Below are 23670 nucleotides of genomic sequence, written 5' to 3'. Positions count from 1 at the left end.
AATGCGGTAGAGGGCTCGCTATACAGGTGAACGCTATACAGGTGTTCTCTGCTGCAATACAGGTGAACTCCAGATAACAGCAGCAGTAGTGAGTGATGTAGCCTAGCCACGGCGGACGGCTACTGGAGCCTCGATATCCGCAAAGACGACCCTCACAGGTATAACGGCCTCAAAAGCTCCTAAGAGTCCCATTATAATATTACGTAGCTAGTCAGTTAGCTTAGCTAACATAACTTTGGCAAAGTAGCGAATGACTTTCCCCTGTTATTCAGCAGCAGTGCACCACCACATAAACAGAAAACAGACAAATATTACTTTATCGGTTCTTCCTGATGTTTTAAAGATTAAAGGCATGATCACTTTTTCCAAACAGCCCACAATAAAGTGGTAAATACTGAAATATGGGGTTTGAGACTGTTAATTTAGCAATCTGATCCAGTGACATTGAGAATTTTAAGTTGTAGAATGGTTTATACCGTCACCTTTGTATTGGGAAATAAAAACAACAAACAGCGCTATTTTGGGGTGTGGTGGGAGAAATTATTTGCGTATCCAAAAACGGCTTCACAATGGAATGATTCTGCCTTTGATCAGATCGGACCATAGCTATCAAATGTAGCTGTCAAATGGCTAAGTTAATGACTTAAGGCTTTGTATTTTTTTTTAGGGAGAATTTAGGGCACAGGGCAGTGCACAAGAGCCTGAAAGTCGTGCCCAGTGTTTTCTAAGTCAATTTTCAACGCTGTATTTAGTTCTGATCCTTGTTCTGTTCTTGGTTCCTCCTGTGCCACCCCATTTAAAAAATCCTGGAATCGCCCCTGGCTGCTGCCACAGTTAAACAGGACTTCAGGTAAAAGAATTTCTCCCTTTTACACAGTTCATCATTATTACTAATGGCTGTGTCATACTGGCTACAGAATTCCTGCTAATGACTGATTTCTCCATCAGACTTCTCTATCTCTAACTTAGGCAGTTTAACAGTCTGCTTATTTAGTGATAGTTCTGAAACTGCACTTGCATTGATCACACACACACTCTCAGACTCCTGAGCCTTCTGAATGGGTCTGTTTACACGAGCCTTCCACACAATAATGCAGATTTGATACTGCAGCGCGCCTTTAGTCTCCGCCTCTAATTCTTATGTCAGAGTTTCACCTTCAGTCCCTCTACCCGAGTCGATTAAACTTTCTTCTTTCATCAGTGATCAATATTTCTTCAGTGTTAGAACTGAACAGAGATTGTCTGACAGTGGGAAATATGAGCAAAAATACAGTGAAATAAAGTTCTGTGTGTGTGTATGTATTTGCATGTGTGTGTCTGTGTGTGAGTGAATATGTGTGTGTGTGTGGTATTGTGTGTGTTTGTGTGTGTGTGTGAGTCCGTGGCTTTATAGTGTGTGTTAGGTTTATAATTGATAGTTTAATGATTTGATAGTTTGGTTTTTGTTAGATTTTTATTTATGTACTCAATCAAAGATTTGGGTCTCTCTCACTCTCTCACACTAAAATGTCACTGTGTGAATACAGTCAAAACCTTAAAACCTTTTGTCTCTATACCATTTCTACCTGACCAGTGGAACATAATGAGAATAAAGTGGACTAAGGGTTTATTGTTGTTTATATGATTTGAAGTTTGATCTTTGTACTTCATAAACCAGGAACTAACTTGTTTGATTCTTGCTCTTTGAACTCAGGGTGTGTAGCTGTGTCTCTCTATGGAGACTGAGACGTGTTTGGAGAGAGACATTTTTAACAGAAACATTGGAGTAACCCGGTCAAGTGTCATTAAGATTTTAAACATGTGCTCTGAGTTCTGAACTAGGGAACCAGAACTTTCCAAACAGTCTGGACTGATGGTGAACTGGACCTGTCTGACTGAAGACTTACAGAGTCACCTGACAGAGGGTAATGCAATATTCTTCTCTACTTCATGCGTTTCACATTTATATGAAACACATTTTGATAATTTGTCTTTGAATACGGGAAGCTGTGCATGTTATTTTCGTTCTTAAATACACCATGGTTTTTCACCAACACAGTAAACATGTTATTGAGAGAAGTCATTTAGCGCAGACCATAAACATGACAATAGCATCAGATGTGTTTAATATTTCTTGTCTCTTATCTGTAGTTTTAAACTTCCAGACCTTTTTATTCATTTACTTGCTAAGGAGCATGTGTTGATAGTGTTGTTTACTACGGAGCATGTTGATGATAATATATGTGTGTGTGTGTGTGTGTTTATATTTATATGTATGTATACATACACACACACACACACACACACACACACACACACACATATATATATATATATATATATATATATATATATATATATATATATATATGTGCATTTTACATTTTATTCATGGGAATTTGATCATTTTCTGCGAGTCACTGGTCGAGGGTTTGATGTAGTTTCTGACCATTTGTAATGACTGTAAGGGAGTCACCATCTCACCTTAGAAAAGACACATTCATATGAACCTCTCACTGACCACTTTACAAGTTTTATTTTATGATGTGCACACACACACACACACACACACACACACACACACACACACACACACACATATATATATATATTCAAGTGGACTATTGTCTCCCTCTGCAGAATGAATTAGGCCCAAGATAGACTAAATTACCTCTGAATCTACTGCTGTCATTTTAAGATATCAAGATCTAAAGATGGAGGATCAGTTTTTACCTGTCAGGTCACTTGGGGCGTCACTTGTGTGATGTTGAGTGTGCTGAGGGTGAAACATTAACTAAATGAAGAGGGAAAAACACAGTCCTGCTCCTGTGATTTTCACAGAATGTTATGAATATATTAATGTCAGTGTGTTGTATATGGAAACTAGTGTAACCTATTATGAATATATTAATGTCAGTGTGTTGTATATGAGACATATAGCTGTCTGGATGAAGACACAGACACTGTCTTCTGTTTTATTAAATGATATATTATTAATTAAAAACAAACACACTCTTACTTTATGTCAGTAACATAAAGAGAGTAACTGTTACGCCTGACAGATGAGGAGTTTATTGGGAAGTTTAGTTTTTAAAACAGATAGGAGTGAATCTGAACAGAAACAAGCTAATCAACATGGCCACCACACACTGTATATTTGGTCTCCATACACACTCCTGTTTATGACTCTGTGTGTGTGTGTGTGTGCGTGCGTGTGTGTGTGTGTGTCCATGTGTGTCCACAGGACCAGAACAGTTGCACTGTCTGAACAGGTCTCACATTGTGAGAATGGAGAAAACTGAAAGGATTGACTGTGGGGACAGAGAGGAGAAGAACACTGTCTGTAGAATGAGTCAGTCTGGACAGTGTGAGGAGGAGGATCCTGTTGACTACAGGACACAGAGACCAGGATCTCCAGTACCCAGCTGTGTGTCTATGAAGAGTGATGGATCCATGCGTTATCCTCCAGAATTCAGCAGAGAACCAGTCCCCTCTGAATCACAGTGAGTGACTGTATTTATACTGTATTGACTATACATATATAATATAAACTGATATTAACACTGTGTATAATATATTCATGCTGATAATGTCAGTGTGTATAAACACAGCTAAAGAGAGATCACACAGGTTACAGTGAGATGTGTGGATATTTTCATTCAGATATTTGGAATCAAAGAGAGTGAAACTAAAACACAAACAAAATGCTGTTCATATGTTGTAGTTCTTGGCTGTTATGAAACCAAACACTGATATGATTAAATGAAGTGGTCACCAAACAACAGGAAATGTCACACACTGATTCAGTCACTTTACCTGTAAACTCTTCAATGATTTTCAGATGATTTTTCAGCAGATGATTCCTTATTGTCACTCTGTCACATTGACCAGTGTTTATGACATATGATATGCTGTATATTATACACTGACTTGCCTACTCAATTCTCCCAGACCTCAGTACACACTCAGTACACACCATTCAAATCATTCTCACCCAACAAGGACACAGTTCACACTGCAAGGACAACCATTAGAACTGTGGAGAAAGATTTAAATAACAATTATATGGATGATGTAGTGTTTTAATTGGCATTAACACTGATCAAAGGTAAATTTTTTTCTGTCTTAAATCCTGTGTCAGTGATAAAAGTGTCTCATCATGAAACACAGCACAGTTGAGTTTAAATATATCAGTTAAAAACAGAGTAAAGTGACCAACAGAGAACCAAACATAACACAGTTTAGTTTAAATATATCAGTTTAAAAACAGACAGAGTGTAAAGTGACAGTACATTAGTCATGTTTAAAGAAAGTCAAAGGGAGGGAGTCCTGTCTGATCAGCCCAACTATTCATAACCGCTCACATATATCCATTATTAATAGTCTCATTAGTTTCCTTTATGAATGTCATATTGTCTGATATCAGTTAGAAATGAAAACAGAGACATGTACATACAGTTTGTTTGTCCTGTTTATTTTCCATTAGTGAAACTCTCCCATTCCCCTCTGTTTAATCAGCTCCACTCTCTGAATGATTAAACACTGTGTAGTGGGAATTCTTCACCAGCTGTCAATCATTATTGTTACACTTCATCACTATCATCCCAACTGTATATGAGCCCTAAACTCAACTACAAGGCTGATGAGAAGGGTTCAGCCTGCCAGCCTTGATGGAGTTATATGTCTCCTCAGGAATGTATTTGTCAAATAAGAAAACTTGGGTCTGATCCAGGGTCAGTACAGGTGTGGCCTGTGTCAGCAGGTTCTGAGAGTTTTCTTTTTTCTTTTACTGAACTCCTGCTCTTCTCTCCTTCTCTCTCTCTCTCTCGCTCTCTCTCACTCTCTCTCTCTCTCTCTCTTTCTCTCTCTCTCTCTCTGCAGTGTGGAGACAGATCAAACTGAGGATCAGTCTGGGTGTTGCCAAAATGTCCAACACAACACGTCCCTGTCTGAGTCAGATGATGTCCTGCTGAGAATCATTGAGGGTCATAAAACCACCCTGAAAACTAAGTATGAGTGCTTATATGAAGGTGTCGCACTGAAAGAAAACCAAACCCTCCTCAACAGCATTTACACAGAGCTCTACATCACAGAGGGAGAGAGTGAAGGAGTGAATGAGAAACATGAGGTTTTACAGATTGAAACAGCATCTAGGACACAGGATTCTCAAGACAAACCAATCAGCTGCAACGACATCTTCGAACCCCTTGTCAACCAACAGACCTAAAGAGCAGAAAAAAGCCTTGTCTAGTCAGGAACCTGGAATGGACAGACAAAAGCCAGAAATCAGAACTGTACTCACCAAGGGCATTGCTGGCATTGGAAAAACAGTCTCTGTGCAGAAGTTCATTCTGGACTGGGCAGAAGGAAGGACCAATCAGGACATTGATTTTGTGTTGGTTCTTCCTTTCCGAGAACTGAACTTGGTTAAAGATGATCAGTTCAGTCTTCATGGACTCCTGCTAGTGTTTCACCCAGAACTGAAAGACTTGGATCCAACGAAATATAATGACTATAAAATGTTGTTCATCTTTGATGGTTTTGATGAGAGTCGACTTCAGTTAGATTTTTCTGAGATGCTGTGTGATCTGACCACAATGTCATCAGTGAATAAACTGATATCAAACCTCATCAAAGGAAATCTTCTTCCCTCTGCACTCATCTGGATAACTTCCAGACCAGCAGCAGCCAGTCAGATCCCCTCTCAGTTCATCAGTCGTGTGACAGAAATCCAAGGATTCAGTGACTCACAGAAAGAGGAATACTTCAGAAAAAGAGTCAGTGATGAGAATCAAGCCAACAGAATCATCTCACACATCAAGACATCAGTGAGTCTCCACATCATGTGTCACATCCCAGTGTTCTGTTGGATCTCAGCCACTGTGCTTCAGGAAATGCTGTGTCAAGACAATGTTAAAGAGATCCCTAAAACTCTGACTGAGATGTACACACATTTCCTGCTCATTCAGACTAAAATGAAGAAGCAGAAATATGAGCAGAAAATTGAGACAGACTCAAAGATTCTTTTTGAATCAAGCAAGGAGATTTTTCTGAAACTTGCAAAGCTGGCTTTTAATCAGTTGTTGAGGGGCAATATCATGTTTTATGAAGAGGATCTGAGAGAATGTGGCATTGATGTGAGTGAGGCCACAGTGTACTCTGGGATTTGTACTGAGATCTTCAAGGAGGAATCTGTGCTTCGTCAGAAGAAGGTCTACTGCTTTGTGCATCTGAGTGTTCAAGAGTTCTTCGCTGCTCTCTATGTGTTTTACTGCTATGTGAACAGGAACATGGAGGCACTGAAGTATTTTCTGAGGAAAAAGACGAGAGGGAAGCCAAATTTGTTTCCCTTGGATGTGCCAGAGAATGTTTCCTTGGATGAGCTGCTTAAGAGAACAGTGAAAAAGGCCTTGGAGAGTAAGGATGGACGTCTCGATCTGTTTGTCCGCTTCCTTCATGGCATCTCACTGGAGTCCAACCAGAAACTCCTGCAAGGCCTGCTCACACACATACAGAACAACCAGGAGAGCATCAAGAAAATAAGCCGTTACATCAAAGAGTTAAATAAAGATGGTGTCCCACCTGAGAGATGGATCAATCTACTGCACTGCCTGACTGAAATGAATGATCACTCTCTCCATGAAGAAATTCAAGCTTGTGTCAAGTCTGAAAATTACCGAACTGAATTCTCACCTGCACACTGCACAGCACTGGCCTACATGTTTCTGATGTCAGAGGAGGTGCTGGATGAATTTGACCTGAAGAAATACAAGACATCAGATGAGGGTCGTAGGAGACTGCTCCCAGTGGTAAGATGCTGCAGAAAAGCTCAGTGAGTTTTCAGTTTCACTTTTTTTCTGAATATACCCACTTTTTAGTAGCTTTATTTAGAAGAAAAATGGTGGGAATTCCCTAGTCATATTTTTGGTCTTTGGGGAATTTCTATAATGTAATCAATTTCATTACAATAATATTACAAAGGGACAGTGATTATTTGATCAAAGTTTCATTATAGCTGATATGATGAAACATATTCTGAATGGGAAACAGTGATTGATTTGAAAGACATATCACACATTGTTGTTTATCGACACATCAGAAGTGATGTTTCTAACACTGAGTGAATAATATAGTATTGTATATGTTTCAGATGCCTTTTGAGAAATGCTGAGTTTATAGAGCAGCTACAAATGCAATATTTCATTATTTGAATGTCGACGATGGTTATAAGATCAAAATGTCAATAAAACAACAATAAAATGTCATGACTAAAATGTCACCAGAGTCCAGCCTTGGAGGGGTTTACAGGATAATTTTATTCTTTAAAAAGTCAGCGTTTTGTTTTCCTTCACCCTGTGTAGACTCAGAGACTATAACCTCACTCAGCAGTCCTGTGAAACTATTGTCTCAGCTCTGAAGTCAGTGAACTGCCCCCTGAGAGAACTGGACCTGAGTAACACTGGTCTTCAGGATTCAGGAGTGATGATGCTCTGTGCCGCACTAAAGAATCCAAACTGTAAACTGGAAACACTGAGGTCAGTAATTCTGAATGGAGTAACTTGATGATAATTTTTCCAGTCAATCTATTCATATAAATATTTTTTCCCCAGACAAAATAAACATTTGGACAGTCTAGACTAAACTGATGCTTATAGACAGGTCACAGAAACATTTGTATCAGTGTGTGAATATTATTTTCCCTCTCGCTGATTGGGTGCTGGGAGTGTGGGAGTGTGAGAACATGTTCACAATGAAAGGACGTTTTCCAAGGACATGAGTCTGTCCCTGTTTTTGATTTCTGTTCGTTCTTTTTTCGTTGTTCATTATGTGATTATATTCATATATGTCAGGTCAGTGAATGAACTCTGAAACACAATAAAACATTTTCGGAAATGGCGGGAGCCATGGTCAGTGAAAGCCCAATGGTGTCTGGAAAAGAATGACCAAACAAAGTTCCAAAACAGTTGGAGGGAGACACATTTAATTGTAAAAGATGTGAAATGTGACATGTTCCAAAGTAATGTCAAGTTTATGGCAAATACTGTGCACAGTGCAAAGAAAAAAAAATCAATGTTTCTCCAAAGGGAAACAGAACAAGGGTCAAGGTGTGCGTATGGTAGAAGAGACAAATGTTAACGACATGTTCTCTGTGGCCATTGGTAACTCATGATAATTCTGAACAGACACACACTGAACAGTCTAATGTGAACTGTGTTAAAAAGGATGAGTGGATGATGCTTTTACAAATAAATGGAGTTTTAATTCCACTCGTGCTGGACACTGGGACTGACTTTTAGGTGATGAGAGTGGTGAGAACCAGTTAAAAGGGCTCCAGTGACTAGAGCTCCTGTATATAATTGTATATGTAATTGTGCAATTGGGCGATTTTTTTGGAGGGGACTGCCATTTGGAATTTCCTCCGCTCCTGAAATATTTCACTGCGCCATGGGGCATATTGTTGAGTGCATAGATGATGTGTGTGTTTATGAAGATGACATTGTGTTATGCGGTCTGTGTGCATGTTTACGTAGACAACATTGTGCTATGTGGTGTGTGTGTGTGTGTTTAGGTAGATGACATTGTTCTATGGGGTCCACACTGGAGAAGCACAATGAAAGACTCACCAAAGTGGTTCACAGCATCCAGAGACATGGGTTACAGCTGAACAAAGTAAAATGTCAATTTGCTGTTAAAGAAATTATGTTTTTAGTGATAAGCTTTCAGGAGAAGGTGTGGAGCCAGACAAGAGTAAGGTGCAAACGATCCTCAACACGCCCAGACCCACAGACAAAAAGTCTGTAGTACATGCAATGGGGATGATCTATTTCATAGGAAAATTTAGATTGAACCTGTCTTCACAAACAGTTTACCTGAGAGAGCTGCTACAGCATAAAAGTGAATTCAAGTGGATTGCAAATCACAAGCAAGAATGGGGTCATTAACTGATTTTAACCTGTCTAAGAGATTATAACTGCACACCTGATCACTCTATCATTATATAAGCAGAATTTATGAAATTTCATAGAGGACTTTGCAATCAGTTTCTTAGACCGTTGTTTTTTAAGCAGCCAACAGCAGTGGAAAACCGAGAGACTTGCTAACGGCAGGAGCGTGAGGAGTGAATTTTCTGAGGTAAAATTTGAGCGAGACCGATGAGTGTTGAGTGTCTGGGAAATGTCGGATTCTCTGTGTCTTTGTTATTTACCTTTGTGTACAAAGTAAGTGTCGTGTTCTTTTTAAATACCTGTGGAAAACTGCCAGTGAAATATTTAGTGTACTTATTCAGACGGGTTTTGAACTGATACGATATTGTACTTAGTCTCTGAATACCGTTATTTACGCGCGCTGTTAGCCTCAGTGCAGTGGCGACGGTCACAGAGTTGAGAAGTTTCTCTTCGATTTTACGGTAAATAACTCAATATTTAGGGTAGGTTTTTCAACGGTAAATGAAAACTTTTTCAATTTTGTGGTAAATTTGAGTTTCTTCTCGTACAGGTAATCATACTTGTCATCAAATTCACCAACTGTGCTTTTGATCTTTACATGGCTAATGAGTTAGCCAGTAAACAGGGTGTCTGTCTCGCTTTTGTTCTGTGTGGAACATGGCTGGTCCTTTTAATATGAACTTGACTGACAGTTTTATAAGTGTTGTCCTTTTTGATCTCTTATTTCTTGTTTAAATTTTCATTAGTCTCTCCAGCTTAAAGTTTACAGTTAATTAAAATTTGCACCTTGTCTTGTACCCAAAATTATCACACTGTGTGTTTGAGGAATTTAAGCAAATTTTTCACAACATTTAACACCTTTTGTGAAACTCTGTCAGTACGATTTTTAATTCTTAAATGAGTAAATGCTTGTGCTCTCTCTCTCTCTCTCTCTCGCTATCTCTCTCTCTCTCTCTCTCTCTCCAGATTTGCTCTCTGTAAACTCACTGAACAGTCCTGTTCATCTATAGCCTCAGTTCTACAGTCAGTAAACTGTCCCCTGAGAGAACTGGACCTGAGTAACAATGACCTTCAGGATTCAGGAGTGAAGTTTCTCTGTGTGGGACTGAAGAATCCACACTGTAAACTGGAGATACTGAGGTCAGTATTAGTCAGGAACTTAAGTACAGTTTTTAGAATGACTATGTTCATATTAAAATGAGACCAGGTTGATATATAGCATGGTTATTAAAGTACTGTTGTGTATGAGACATACTGATCATAGAAGTAGATGAATCTCCCCCAATATCTGCACACTTAGTAACTGGTCTGTGAGTTTAGTTAAAGTGATAGTTTAGCAAAGCCAACATTAATGGTAAAACAGAGTGGAACCTTTGCAGTGAATCACACTTCACAAACCAGATAACGAGTTATCATTCTCTGTATGTCTGTATGTTTCTTTCTCTCTCTTTCTCTCTCCCTCTCTCTCTGTAGGTTGTCTGGTTGTTTAGTGACAGATGAAGGTTGTTCTTCTCTGGCTTCAGCTCTGAGTTCAAACCCCTCACACCTGAGAGAACTGGATCTGAGCTACAATCACCCAGGAGACTCAGGAGTGAAGCAGCTCGCTACACAGATGAATCAACACTGTCGACTTAAGTCAGTACTGTGTGTTAATATTAGTGTGTGTGTGTGTGTCTGTGTGTGTCTTTTTTGTGTGAGGCTCATCCACTGTCTGTTATGTGTTTTTGTAGTGTGGACCATGGTGGAAAATTCATGTTCAAACCAGGATTAAGAAAATGTGAGTACACACACACACACACAGTTTGGTTCATCCGTGGAAAAGAGACCATTTATCTAAATTCCTAAAAAATACAACTTTTATTTATCCTCTCCATTTAATGAAAAAAGAGAGATAATAATAAAATATTATTAAAGTTTTATATATTATTTTATTTAATATTGTAAATTTTGTACATAATTTTTTTGTGTGTGAATAAAAGAAAGACAGTAAGTGAGTTATTAAAATAAATAAAGTGGAAAACTGGTCAGAAATGGGTTCAGGTAACGAGAGGGAAACACACTGGGTCAAGGGTCAAACAACAGTAACACACACATCAACAATAACACACTCAGACACCTTAGAATAACACACACACACACACAACACTCAAAAATGCCCCATATTTACACCCCCAGTTCACCCCAAACCATTACCCCACATTCCATAAAAAGAGACAGAGTGAGAGAATCTGTAACACACACTAAAGACAGGACGAGAGACAGAAAGACAGACCACACCATCTTACCTGAGATTTATTATGAAATAAATGTAATATTCAATAATATAATACTAATATAATAATATAATACTCTCCATTTAGTATAAAACAAACACACATACACAGACACAGAGTTGAGAGTGTGTGATATGTTTTCTCCTCTAATTTCTCTTCTTCTCTGTAGATGCCTGTGATCTCACACTGGACCCAAACACAGTAAACACACACCTCTCTCTGTCCGAGGGGAACAGAAAAGTGACACATGTGAGAAAGAAACAGTCGTATCCTGATCATCCAGAGAGATTTGATGTGTGGCCTCAGGTCATGTGTAGAGAGAGTTTGACTGGACGCTGTTACTGGGAGACTGAGTGGAATGGAGGTGCTTATATATCAGTGTCATATAAAGGAATCAGGCGGAAAGGAGGGAGTGTTGACTGTGAGTTTGGAAACAATGAGAAGTCCTGGAGTCTGATCTGTGATGGTAACAGATACTCTGCCCGTCACAATAAACAGAAAACTGTCATACCTCACGACCCCTCAAACACACACAGAGTAGGAGTGTATCTGGACTGGTCGTCTGGGACTGTGTCCTTCTACAGCGTCTCCTCTGACACACACACACTCACACACTTACACACATTCCACTGCATGTTCACAGAACCCCTCTACGCAGGCTTTGGGGTTTATTATATTGACTCAGTGTCTCTGTGTCAGATAAAATAAATAAACACATAGACACTCTGAAATATGCACACACACACACATTCTTTTTCTCTTTTTCACATGCACACACAATGTTCATATGTACCATTTACATTTATTTACATTTCCACTTGGACACACACACACATACACACACATGTTCTGACACACAACACAGAATTCAAGGAAAGCCTCAGGACCTGATGGTGCCTCCCCAGCCACATTGAGGCACTGCTCCACCCAGCTCTCACCAGTGTTGTCACGCATTAAATTATGTCATATTTCATTTTCTTTTCTAAAATGTATGAGGAGTTTTTTTGTTTTTGTTTTGTAATTCCATGTGTTAATAGTTTTTTGTATTTATGAGATTTTTGGTAATGTACCAGTTACTTTCAGTTAATTGTTACACTGTCTTTTTTTTTATATTAGTTTATTTTATGCCTCTTGGTGGTGTTGAATCATTGTACTTACACAAATCAGCACAAACAATCCATTGCCACGCCTCCATCTCCACCCACCTCTGATTGGCCAATCAGCATGCGGCTTCACTGTCTTATTAATGACCAGCTCATTCAGCTCGCTGCCTGATTATCATATAGGCCTGTTTCATGTTCATGTTCTTATTTAGCCTCTAGTATATATACCATCTGGTCTCAGTAAGTCGGTTCTGAACTCTCTTGTTTCACTGAGTTACAAACTGTATTATTAATCCTACAATTCATCCTGTAATCATTATTCCATGTCACTCACAAACACCCATGTGTGTCAGTTTTTTTGATGTATCAGAAATCTGTGACTGTAATAATAAACAATTATTCATTAATTTACAAAGTTTTGTAGCTCTTGTAGTTCTTCAAAGTTCTTTTTTTCAGAAATTCTTGTCCATTTACTTTTGAATTCTTGTTTATTTGTTTTTATTTTGTTATAAACACATGCACATGTCAGAGTGAAAATCACAAATGAAATTTCATTACATATAAAAACATTGAAAGTGTTTCTGATGCTGAACACACACACTAACACACTCTCTCTCTCTCTTTCTCTCTCTCAAACACACACACACACACACAATCTCTTTCTCTCACACTCTCTCTGTCTCTTTCTCATACACACACGCACACTCTCTCTCTTTCACACACTCTCACATGCACAAACGCACTGTCTCTCTCTCTCTCTCTCTCTCTCTCTCTCTCTCTCTCTCTCTCTCTCTCTCTCTCTCACTCACACACACACTCTCTCTCTCTCCCCCTCAGTCTCTCTCACATACACACACACTCTCTCTCTCTCTCTCCCTCTCTCTCTGTTTGTTGCACACACACACACGCAGTCTCTCTCTCACTCTTTCTCTTACACTCTCTCTCACACACACAAGAGACTGTTGGTTTGGACTCAATGAAAAGTCCTGGAGTCTTATCTGCTATGGTCACAGTTACACTGCCCGTCACAATAAACAGTTCGCTGTCATACCTCACCACCCCTCACAAACACAGAGTAGGAGTGTATCTGGACTGGTCGTCTGGAACTGTGTTCTTCTACAGCGTCTCCTCTGACACACACACACTCACACACATACACACTTTCAACTGCACATTCACTGAACCAATCTATGCAGGGTTTTGGGTTTTAAAAAAAATACAGCGGTGATTCAACCTTGATCCGTTGACTCAACCGTGAGTAAAGTTTGAAATGCCGGCTGGGAATTTTCTAAGAAAAAAAAAAAAAAGAAAAGAGTATATACTAATAAACGTGAATATATGTTATATGTAACATACATGAATATATGTTATAGTTTATATTTATTTACACGCTATATTTTCGTCGTCCTTGCTACATTCATCGTGGAGTTGTATGTTCGTATGTTGTGAAAGGCAGGCCTATTAATAGCCTGTGTCACAGCGAAAGAACAGAAGAAGAACACACCTGCCCTCTGACTGACCGTCGCTCCACTTGTCGCAGCTCATTTGCACAAAGTTGATCTTTGCTCAGCTTTTTTTGTCGCCATGTCGTGACGATTTTGTGGAACCATGTCACTCATTGCAGCCCAGGACCGTTGGAAATGAACGACCTCCGGCCACTTTATCGGTTGTTGTCGCTGTCGGTGTGGGCGCAGGGTCACAGAGCTCTGGATTCTCCTGAACCCTCTCCTCTTTGAGGAATGTTGTGAATCCGTACTCTTCCAGTTTTCTTCTTGTTTCTCTGCGCAATGTACAGCATCAATGTTGTTATTATTTTGGCAAAGTTTTTTCCTCATAATACCAAATGCGGAATATCATATTAACTGATTTCGAAACACTGTAGTGACACCAAATAAGAGATGAGTGTCTCAGCACACGTTGCGTGGACAAGACAAATGTGACACAAATATCTTAATATCAAGGTGTATAAAACGGAGAACATGCTGTGCCGTTACAACAGGGTGTTGCTTTTCCTGCATTAAAAACAGCATAAGCAGTGTAATGCTTTATTCAGGACTATCTGATGGATGACTTTGTTTATAATAGTATTCACTTGTTGACACAGTTGGTGGGGGTTGAGAGTTCCACGTTCAGCAGCAGTGTATGGTTACTTACAGTTCTTTATGCTGTTGTTAACGCAGTCTTTGCTTTTCCCAAAACTACCATAAAAAAGGCAAATGAGGCTGGTGGTGGCACTCTTGGTTAAGCAGCACGAGGTTCAACTCCATGTGGCATTGCCTTTCTAGACACATGTTATATTTTGGTAACATAAAGAAGGTAATTTTGGGGAGATGTACAAATGGCATCCACATTGAGTGTGGAGGGTCCAAATATACTACCAGTCTCTCAATATCTGCACATTTTCTGAAAAGTCATTTAATGTAGATTTCAAATGACCCCCATATTGAGGGGGCACAAGTTTTTGGTTTCCCAGCCACATAATTTGAAGTTTGTGAATAGGTGATGACTGTAGCCCAACTTTATGTTAGAGGCATGGTACGTGATACACCCTGGTTACTACAAAGACAATTCAGGCCCTAATATTTGCACAATTTCTGAAAGGCAATGCAGAGTATAACGTTGAGGGCTCACAAGTTTTGTTTTCCCGGCCACACAATTTACAATAAGCGATTATTACAGGCCAACTGTATGTTGCTGGGTCAGTGTATGCTACAAGGTATTTTAATGTAGATTTGTAATTGTCCTCATATCGCAGGTACAGAAGCTATTGTTTTTGTGAGCAAGACAGCCAAACCAACTGACTTCACAACATTAATACTCAACGTTGTGCATTCCGCTGGCACCTCTTTGCTCAGGTTACCATTCAAAGGCTTTCAGGCCTCAGTATAGAAATTTTTTTCTGATAATATTTTGATGATTTTGGTTTAGTATAATGTACATAACATGATGCATGTTCCTATTCAGACACTTCATTTAAATCAGATTATAACATGTTGTTATTCTGTTGGTATTAATTGTAAAAAAACAACAACAACAACAAAGAAATAAACAAACAAATAGAATTCATCCCTTACACAGAGGATTTTTTTTTCACGTATGTCGTTTAATATTTTTTTTTTTTTTCATATTTTACAGTTTTAGCTCATGACTGACGTCTATTTTGTTATTTACTGGTATCAATTTTGGGAAATGACACTCCCAGAAAACAGAGATATATACCCTGTATTACGTCTATACTGTTCATGTTGTAGCAGTCACTGTCGATATTATTGTATTTTTTCACTTGATATAGCAACCGTAAAATTTCGATGAAATTAGATGTCAGAAAATACTTTAACGTACCATTGTAGCTATAACTGTGACGGAGTTCCAGAAAAACACTCGATAAACGCCTCACACGGACCTTTTTCCTGAAGAGATATTTCACAGAATTCTGAGCGACCGACAAACTTGTTGTGGCCAGAAACCACTACCAAAAAATGTTGGTGCGCAAAAGCGCTTCTTGTTGTACATGCTGTGCATCGTTTACTTTGACCACGTTTGCACACCTGGGGGGTATTCCAGAAAGCAGGTTTAGTGAAAACTCTGAGTTAGTTAACTCCTAACTACTAAATCTCCGAACAGATGAGCCCCATGACTTTGTTTTGCTAAGAGAATGAAGCCAGAGGGCTCTTCTATTAGGAGGTTTACTACTTACTTTGAGAAACTCAGTTTTCACTAAACCCGCTTTCTGGAATATCCCCCTGCGCATGACTTACGTGTACCCGTACACATGACATTCATCGTAGGAGATTTTAACGCTGCCAAATTCATAGTCAGTGTATCCGTTCAGACGAAGTATATTTTGGGACTGAGTGATCAGAAACATACTTCATTAAAGTTCGTTACAGAGTGAAGAGAAAACGAAAGTAAATGTCCTTCGTGCAAGGTCTTGACGCTGTAGCTTTAAAAGATTCACGATTTATTTAGTCATGGATGTGAACATTTCCGGTGAGTAGGTTAAAATGTTTGTATTTTGTGTGATTCAGTATAACTCTGTTTGCCAGGACAAACAGACCAGTAGACCGCGTGATTAGGAGACAAATCGATAAAGAGTCAAGACAAAACGTTAATCTGCGCTTTGAAACTGACCCTACAATCGCGGAGGAATTGTCGAGTTGCTAAATGCTATTGTACCCCAGAATAAATAAATAAAATTATATCAAATCATAATTATATATTATGTATTGCACCATGTTAAATACTTTGTGGAGACCCCAAAGTTACAGTTATGTAGTTGAGACAAGGGTTCTCTCAGTGTACGTGGCAGGTGTGCGCGAGAGGGAGAGAAGAATAGGAGCCGCGAGTGAGTTGACGGTTGGAATTTATTCTTAAAAGGTGAACGGTTTCAGGGATGTTTTTAAAAAGGTGAAAAACGACAATTCACGCAAAAATGTTTTCTTTTCACTTTTATACAGTTGTCCACCCGAGAACTGTGTTTTTGTTTAATCTGTGCTATATGGAACAGTGATTTAAATTATTTTTACGGACTTTCAAACCGAAGTCTAGTTTTGTGTCAGTGTTGGTGATCAGACGTAGAGAGAAGACCAGATAGCGGTTTAGGCCACCGGGAGCGGCTAATACCACCTCTGGCAACGCTGGACAGCTTGGTCGTACACGGAAGGCGGTACCTTTTTGTTTTGTTTTGTTTTGTTTTTGCTCTGTCGAGTGAAGTTTGTGGCCTCATCGAACACCAGCAACGACACAGGCCTGCAACGAGAGGGCTGACTGTTCCATCTGTGGGATACTGTATGCTAGTGTGAGTGTGTGTGTATGGGCCCACATTCGTCGGAGTTTTGCGCTTTAACCTGTCAGGTGCTTTGGGGCGTTGTGTGATGTTGAATGTGCTGAGGGTGAAACATGAACTAAATGAAGAAGGGAAAACACAGTCCTGCTCCTGTGATTTTCTCAATATATTATGGATATATTAATGTCAGTGTGTTGTATATGGAGACAGTGTAACATATTATCAGTGGTATATTAATGTCAGTATATTGTATATGGAGACATAGATCTGTCTGAATGAAGACACAAAAACTGCGTCTTGTAAACCATGTGAAACAATTGCAGTAGTTTGTGTTTTTTGTCGACTTAAGGTGTCATACTAACTGTGACCAGCAGAGGGCAGCCACTCACAGTCTACTGTTGTATTAAGTTATATGTTGTTAAATTAAACACACAGACACTTTGTCAGTAACATAAAGAGAAACTGTTATGTCTGACAGATCAGGAGTTTATTGGGAAGTTCAGTTATTAAGACAGATAAGAGTGAATCTGAACAAAAATAAACAAATCAACATGGCCACCACATAGTGTATGTTTGGTCTCCATACACACTCCTGTTTGTGACTCTGTGTGTGTGTGTGTGAGTGCAAAGGACCGAAACAGTTTCCATCTCTGTGTCCACAGACCTGAAGAAGTTTCTCTGGTCTTTGTGAGAATGGAGGAAACTAAAAGGATTCACTGTAGAATGAGTCAGTCTGGACAGTGTGAGGAGGAGGATCCTGTTGACTACAGGACACAGAGACCAGGATCTCCAGTACCCAGCTGTGTGTCTATGAAGAGTAATGACTCCATGCCTAATCCACCAGACTTCAGCAGAGAACCAGTCCCCTCTGAGTCACAGTGAGTGACTGTATTATACTGTATTGACTATGTGTATAATATCAACTGATATTAACACTGTGTATAATATATTCATACTGATAATGTCAGTGTGTATAAACACAGTTAAAGAGAGATCACACAGGTTACAGTGAGATGTGTGGATATTTTCATTCAGATATTTGGAATCAAAGAGAGTGAAACTAAAACACAAACAAAATGCTGTTCATATGTTGTAGTTCTTAGCTGTTATGAAACCAAACATTGATATGATTAAATAACAACAGGAAATGTCACACACTGATTCAGTCACTTTACCTGTAAACTCTTCAATGATTTTCAGATGATTTTTCAGCAGGTGAAACCTTATTGTCACTCTGTCACATTGACCAGTGTATATGAAATATGATATGCTGTACATTATACACTAACTTACCTGCTCAATTGTCCCAGACCTCAGTACACAGCATTCAGATCATTCTCATTCAACCAAGACACAGTTTACACTGCAAGGACAACCATCAAAAATGTGGAGAAAGATCCAAATAACAATTGTTTGGGTAACTTATGCTTTAATTCCTTAATTGCATTAAGACTAATCAATGGTTCATTTTCTGTCTTAGATTCTGTGTCAGTGATAAAACTGCCTCATGTCTGAAGAAAGTGAAAGGGAAGGAGTCCTGTCTGATTAGCCCAACTAGCCTATTCATAACAACTCACATATATGCGTTATTAATAGTCTAATTAGATTCCTTTATAGATATTGTATTGTCTGATATCAGTTAGAGGTGAAAATTCTTCTCTCGCTCTCCCTCTTTCTTCAGTGGGGAAACAGATCTGACTGAGGATCAGTCTGGGTGTTGCCAAAATGTCCGACAGAACACGTCCAGGTCCAAGTCATATGATGTCCTGCTGAGAATCATTGAAGGTCATAAAACCATCCTGAAAAATAAGTATAAGTTCTTATATGAAGGTGTTGCACTGAAAGAAAACCAAACCCTCCTCAACAGCATTTACACAGAGCTCAACATCACAGAGGTAAAGAGTGAAGGAGTGAATGAGAAACATGAGGTTCTACAGATTGAAACAGCATCCAAGAAATGGGTTTCTCAAGACAAACCAATCAGCTGCAATGACATCTTCAAACCTTTGTCAACCAACAGAATTAAGGCGCTGAAAAAAGCCCTGTCTAGTCAGGAACCTGGAGAGGACAGACAAAAGCCAGAAATCAGAACTGTACTCACCAAGGGAATTGCTGGAATTGGAAAAACAGTCTCTATGAAGAGGTTCATTCTGGACTGGGCAGAGGAAAGGACCAATCAGGACATTGATTTCATGTTGGTTCTTCCTTTTAGAGAACTGAACTTGGTTAAAGATGAACAGTTCAGTCTTCATGGACTCCTGCTAGAATTTCACCCAGAGCTGAAAGACTTGGATCCAAAGAAATATAATGACTGTAAAATGCTATTCATTTTTGATGGTTTTGATGAGAGTCGACTTCAGTTGGATTTTTCTGAAACACTGTGTGATGTGACCACAACATCATCAGTGAATATACTGATATCAAACCTCATTCAAGGAAATCTTCTTCCCTCTGCACTCATCTGGATAACCTCCAGACCAGCAGCAGCCAGTCAGATCCCCTCTCAGTTCATCAGTCGTGTGACAGAAGTCCAAGGATTCTGTGATTCCCAGAAAGAGGAATACTTCAGAAAAAGAGTCAGTGATGAGAGTCAAGCCAACAGAATCATCTCACACATCAAGACATCAGTGAGTCTCCACATCATGTGTCACATCCCAGTGTTCTGTTGGATTTCAGCCACTGTGCTTCAGGAAATGCTGTGTCAAGACAATGTTAAAGAGATCCCTAAAACTCTGACTGAGATGTACACACACTTCCTGCTCATTCAGACTAAAATGAAGAAGCAGAAATATGAAGGCAAATTTGAGACAGACTCAAAGAACTCTCTGGAATTAAGCAGGGAGATGTTTCTGAAACTTGCTAGGCTGGCTTTTAATCAGTTGCTGAGAGGCAATATCATGTTTTATGAAGAGTATCTGAGAGAATGTGGCATTGATGTGAGTGAGGCCACAGTGTACTCTGGGATTTGTACTGAGATCTTCAAGGAGGAATCTGTGCTTCGTCAGAAGAAGGTCTACTGCTTTGTGCATCTGAGTGTTCAAGAGTTCTTTGCTGCTCTCTATGTGTTTTACTGCTATGTAAACAAGAACATGGAGGCACTGAAGTATTTTCTGCAGGTAGACACCGGAGTGGAGCCAAAAAGAGGTCCCTTGGATGAATTGCTGAAGAAAGCTGTGGATAAATCTTTGGAGAGTAAGGATGGACGTCTCGATCTGTTTGTCCGCTTCCTTCATGGCATCTCACTGGAGTCCAACCAGAAACTCCTACAAGGCCTGCTGACACACACACAGAACAACCAGGAGAGCATCAAGGAAGTAAGCCGTTATATTAAAAAGTTGGATAAAGATGGTATCCCACGCGAGAGATGGATCAATCTACTGCACTGCCTGACTGAAATGAATGATCGCTCTCTCCATGAGGAAATTCAAGCTTTTGTCAAGTCTGAAAATTATGGAACAAAACTCTCACTTGCACACTGCACAGCACTGGCCTACATGTTTCTGATGTCAGAGGAGGTGCTGGATGAGTTTGACCTGAAGAAATACAACACATCAGATGAGGGTCATAGGACGCTGCTCCCAGCTGTGAGGTGCTGCAGAAAAGCTCTGTAAGTTTCACTTCACAACACCTATTCTATAGAAGCTTTATTTGGAGGGCAATTGGTCGGAATTCCCTGATCATATTTTGGTCTTCAGAGAATACGTATAAAGTAATGAATTACAGTATTTTATGAATGAGGGTGGCTGCAAGACCAAAGTGAAAGAAATTGTTCTTTTTTCCATCCAGTAATTTCTATAATTTTCAGAACCTCTGCGATGCCTAGAGAAAGCTGCAAAATTGTGTTTTCTCTGTGTCTCTCTGTGTGTCTCTTTCTCTCTCTCTGGTTGGATGCAGGGTGTGTGAGAGCATGTTCTGAGTGAAAGGACTGGGGAAAAAGGCTTTTCCCTTGAATTCTGTTTGTGTCTTTTTTTCTTATTTGAACAATGAGAAAGTAAAAAACATTCAAATTTAAGACAGAAATACTCTGATTTTGATGTTTAGTAGTTAATGGTAGTTTATCAGGTTTTTTTGGTTGACTGAGAGTGAAATATGGGTGAGTGAAATGTTTGTTCCCTTTACACAGCAGGTTGTACTGACCATTAAAGTCACTATTTCCATTGTTTCACCCTTCATCCACAAAATGAAATTGAGAAAAAAATCATCAAATGTCTGTGTTATCAGTCTAATGGGCCAATGAAATCATGATATTTTCCATCTTCACTGTTATTCAGTATTACTGACTATTATGCACTGTTATTACCTGTTATTTATCTACTCATCAGCAGTGATGTTTTTTACACTGAGCGAATAATATAGGCTAGTCTTGTCTATATTATGGATGCCTCCTGGGAAATGCTGTGTTTACAGAGCAGCTACAAATGTAATATTTCAATATTTGAATGTGAGGTATGGTTATAATATCAAAATTTCAGTAAAACAATCATTTGTCTGGATTAACATTTTTAATAATGTCATGATAAGATGTCACCAAAGTACAGCCCTAGAAGTGATTTGCAGGATAATTTTCTCCTTTAAAAAGTCAGTGTTTTGTTTTCCTTCTCCCTGTGTAGACTCAGAGACTATAAGCTCACTCAGCAGTCCTGTGAAACTATCGCCTCAGCTCTGACATCAGTGAACTGCCCTCTGAGAGAACTGGACCTGAGTAACACTGCTCTTCAGGATTCAGGAGTGACGATGCTCTGTGCTGCACTAAAGAATCCAAACTGTAAACTGGAGATACTGAGGTCAGTAATTCTGAATGGAGCTGCTTGTTGATTTTTTTTCCAGTCATTCTATTCATAGAAATATCTTTGTTCCTAACAAAATAAATATTTGGACAGTCTAGACTAAACTGATACTTATAGACAGGTCACAGAGACATTTGTATCAGTGTGAATATTATCTTCTCTCTCTCTGATTGGATGCTGGGAGTGTGGGAGTGTAAGAACATGTTCATAATGAAAGGACGTTTTCCAAGGACATGCGTCTGTCCCTGTTTTTGATTTCTGTTTGTTTCTTTTCTTTCCTTGTGTGGTGGGAGAATGAGGAGATGAGAGACAGACAGTCTAATGGGAGCTAGGCTACAGCCAATCAAATCATGTTATTTTCCGGCTATTCATTGTGTGTTTGATTTTGATTTGACCATGACCAAAAATCTGCATAAATCTACTTCAACTTTTACCCGTTGCTGGCGCTAAAGCGCTCAAGCTGCAGACATGAAACTTGGTGAGGAAAATCAGGGGACTGTCCCCAATCAGTGTGCCAAATTTCACACCTTTTTACCATATGGTTTTAGGGGCTGCCATAGACACCCTAGCCAGAGGAAGAAAAAGAAAAAGAAAATGATGGAGAGAAGGTAGAAACACAATGGGTGCCTACGCAGCTTCACTGCTTGGCCCCCAGTTAGCCCCTGAATACCGGTATTTATGTGTGATGTTAGGAGTTTGAGCTGCATCTTGTACAAGTAATTATACTTGTCATCAAATTCACCAACTGTGCTTTTGATCTTTATATGGCTAATGAGTTAGCCAGTAAATAGGGTGTCTGTCTTGCTTTAGTTCTGTGTGGAACTGAAGGCCTTTGAATAGTAAATTGACTGATTTGTAAGTGTTGCCCTTTTGATATCTTATTTCTTATTGTCACACCTTTTGTCAAACTCTTTCAGTACAATTTTTAATTCTTAAATGTGTGAATGCTAATGTGCTCTCTCTCTCTCTCTCTCTCTCTCTCTCTCTCTCCCTCTCTCTCTCTCTCTCTCTCTCTCTCTCTCTCTCTCTCTCTCTGTCTCACTCTCTCTCTCTCTCTCTCTCTGTCTCTCACCACAGACTTGCTGGTTGTAATCTCACTGAACAGTCCTGTGAAGTTGTAGCCTCAGTTCTACAGTCAGTAAACTGTCTCCTGAGAAAATTGGACCTGAGTAACAATGACCTTCAGGATTCAAGAGTGAAGTTTTTCTGTGAGGGACTGAAGAATCCACATTGTAAACTGGAGATACTGAGGTCAGTATTGTCAGGAACTGAAAAATGGCAGGTTATCCTCTCTAAGGGCAGTTATACAGCCCCACTATTGAGTCTCTTCTGTGGAAACTGAGATGGGACCTTATCAGGTTTCCAATAGCAGGAGACTATTACACACCTGTCTGGTCATGAAGAGGTCTCCTCTCTCTATGGTCCCTCTCAAGATTTCTTCCATTTTTTCCACTGTTACACCTGGGTTTTTGGGGGAATTTTTTCTTGCCTGCTACGAGGATTAAGTCAGGGGGTGTAGTCCTGTTTTGTTTGCTGTAAACTTGTGGGCATGTAAAGGCCTTTGAGACTGTAAACAGTGATATTGGGCTTAAAGTAAACTTGAAAACTTGAAACTAAATGTGTTTTATGAGCAGACACTGATGATGTGACATTGTTTATTGCAAGACAGGAAGATGTTCTGACTCTTAACAAAAGTTTGATCTCACATGGAAAATTTTAGTCAGCTAAACCGCACTGGAATAAAACTTGTTTCTCTCTCTCCCTTTCTCTCTCTCCAGACTTGCTAGTTGTAATCTC

General features: G+C 39.4%; 1 protein-coding gene and 1 pseudogene across 1 annotated transcript in view; both read left to right on the top strand.

Moving 5' to 3' along the window:
- LOC115821725 (NACHT, LRR and PYD domains-containing protein 12-like) overlaps positions 1-11905 on the top strand; it is a 32145-nt gene extending 20240 nt beyond the window's left edge. Inside the window, exon 8 of the mRNA XM_030785526.1 lies at positions 11367-11905. Coding sequence (XP_030641386.1) covers positions 11367-11905 — 539 coding nt within the window. The remainder of the gene's footprint in view (positions 1-11366) is intronic.
- Positions 11906-16072: 4167 nt separating this feature from the next.
- Positions 16073-23670, top strand: part of LOC115821724 (NACHT, LRR and PYD domains-containing protein 12-like) — a 38907-nt pseudogene continuing 31309 nt past the window's right edge.

This window comes from Chanos chanos, chromosome 9, assembly GCF_902362185.1.
Source record: "Chanos chanos chromosome 9, fChaCha1.1, whole genome shotgun sequence".
In the NCBI taxonomy this organism is placed as follows: Eukaryota; Metazoa; Chordata; class Actinopteri; order Gonorynchiformes; family Chanidae; genus Chanos; species Chanos chanos.
The sequence above is the reverse complement of the archived record's forward strand: the minus strand, read 5'-3'. Positions and strand labels throughout refer to the sequence as shown.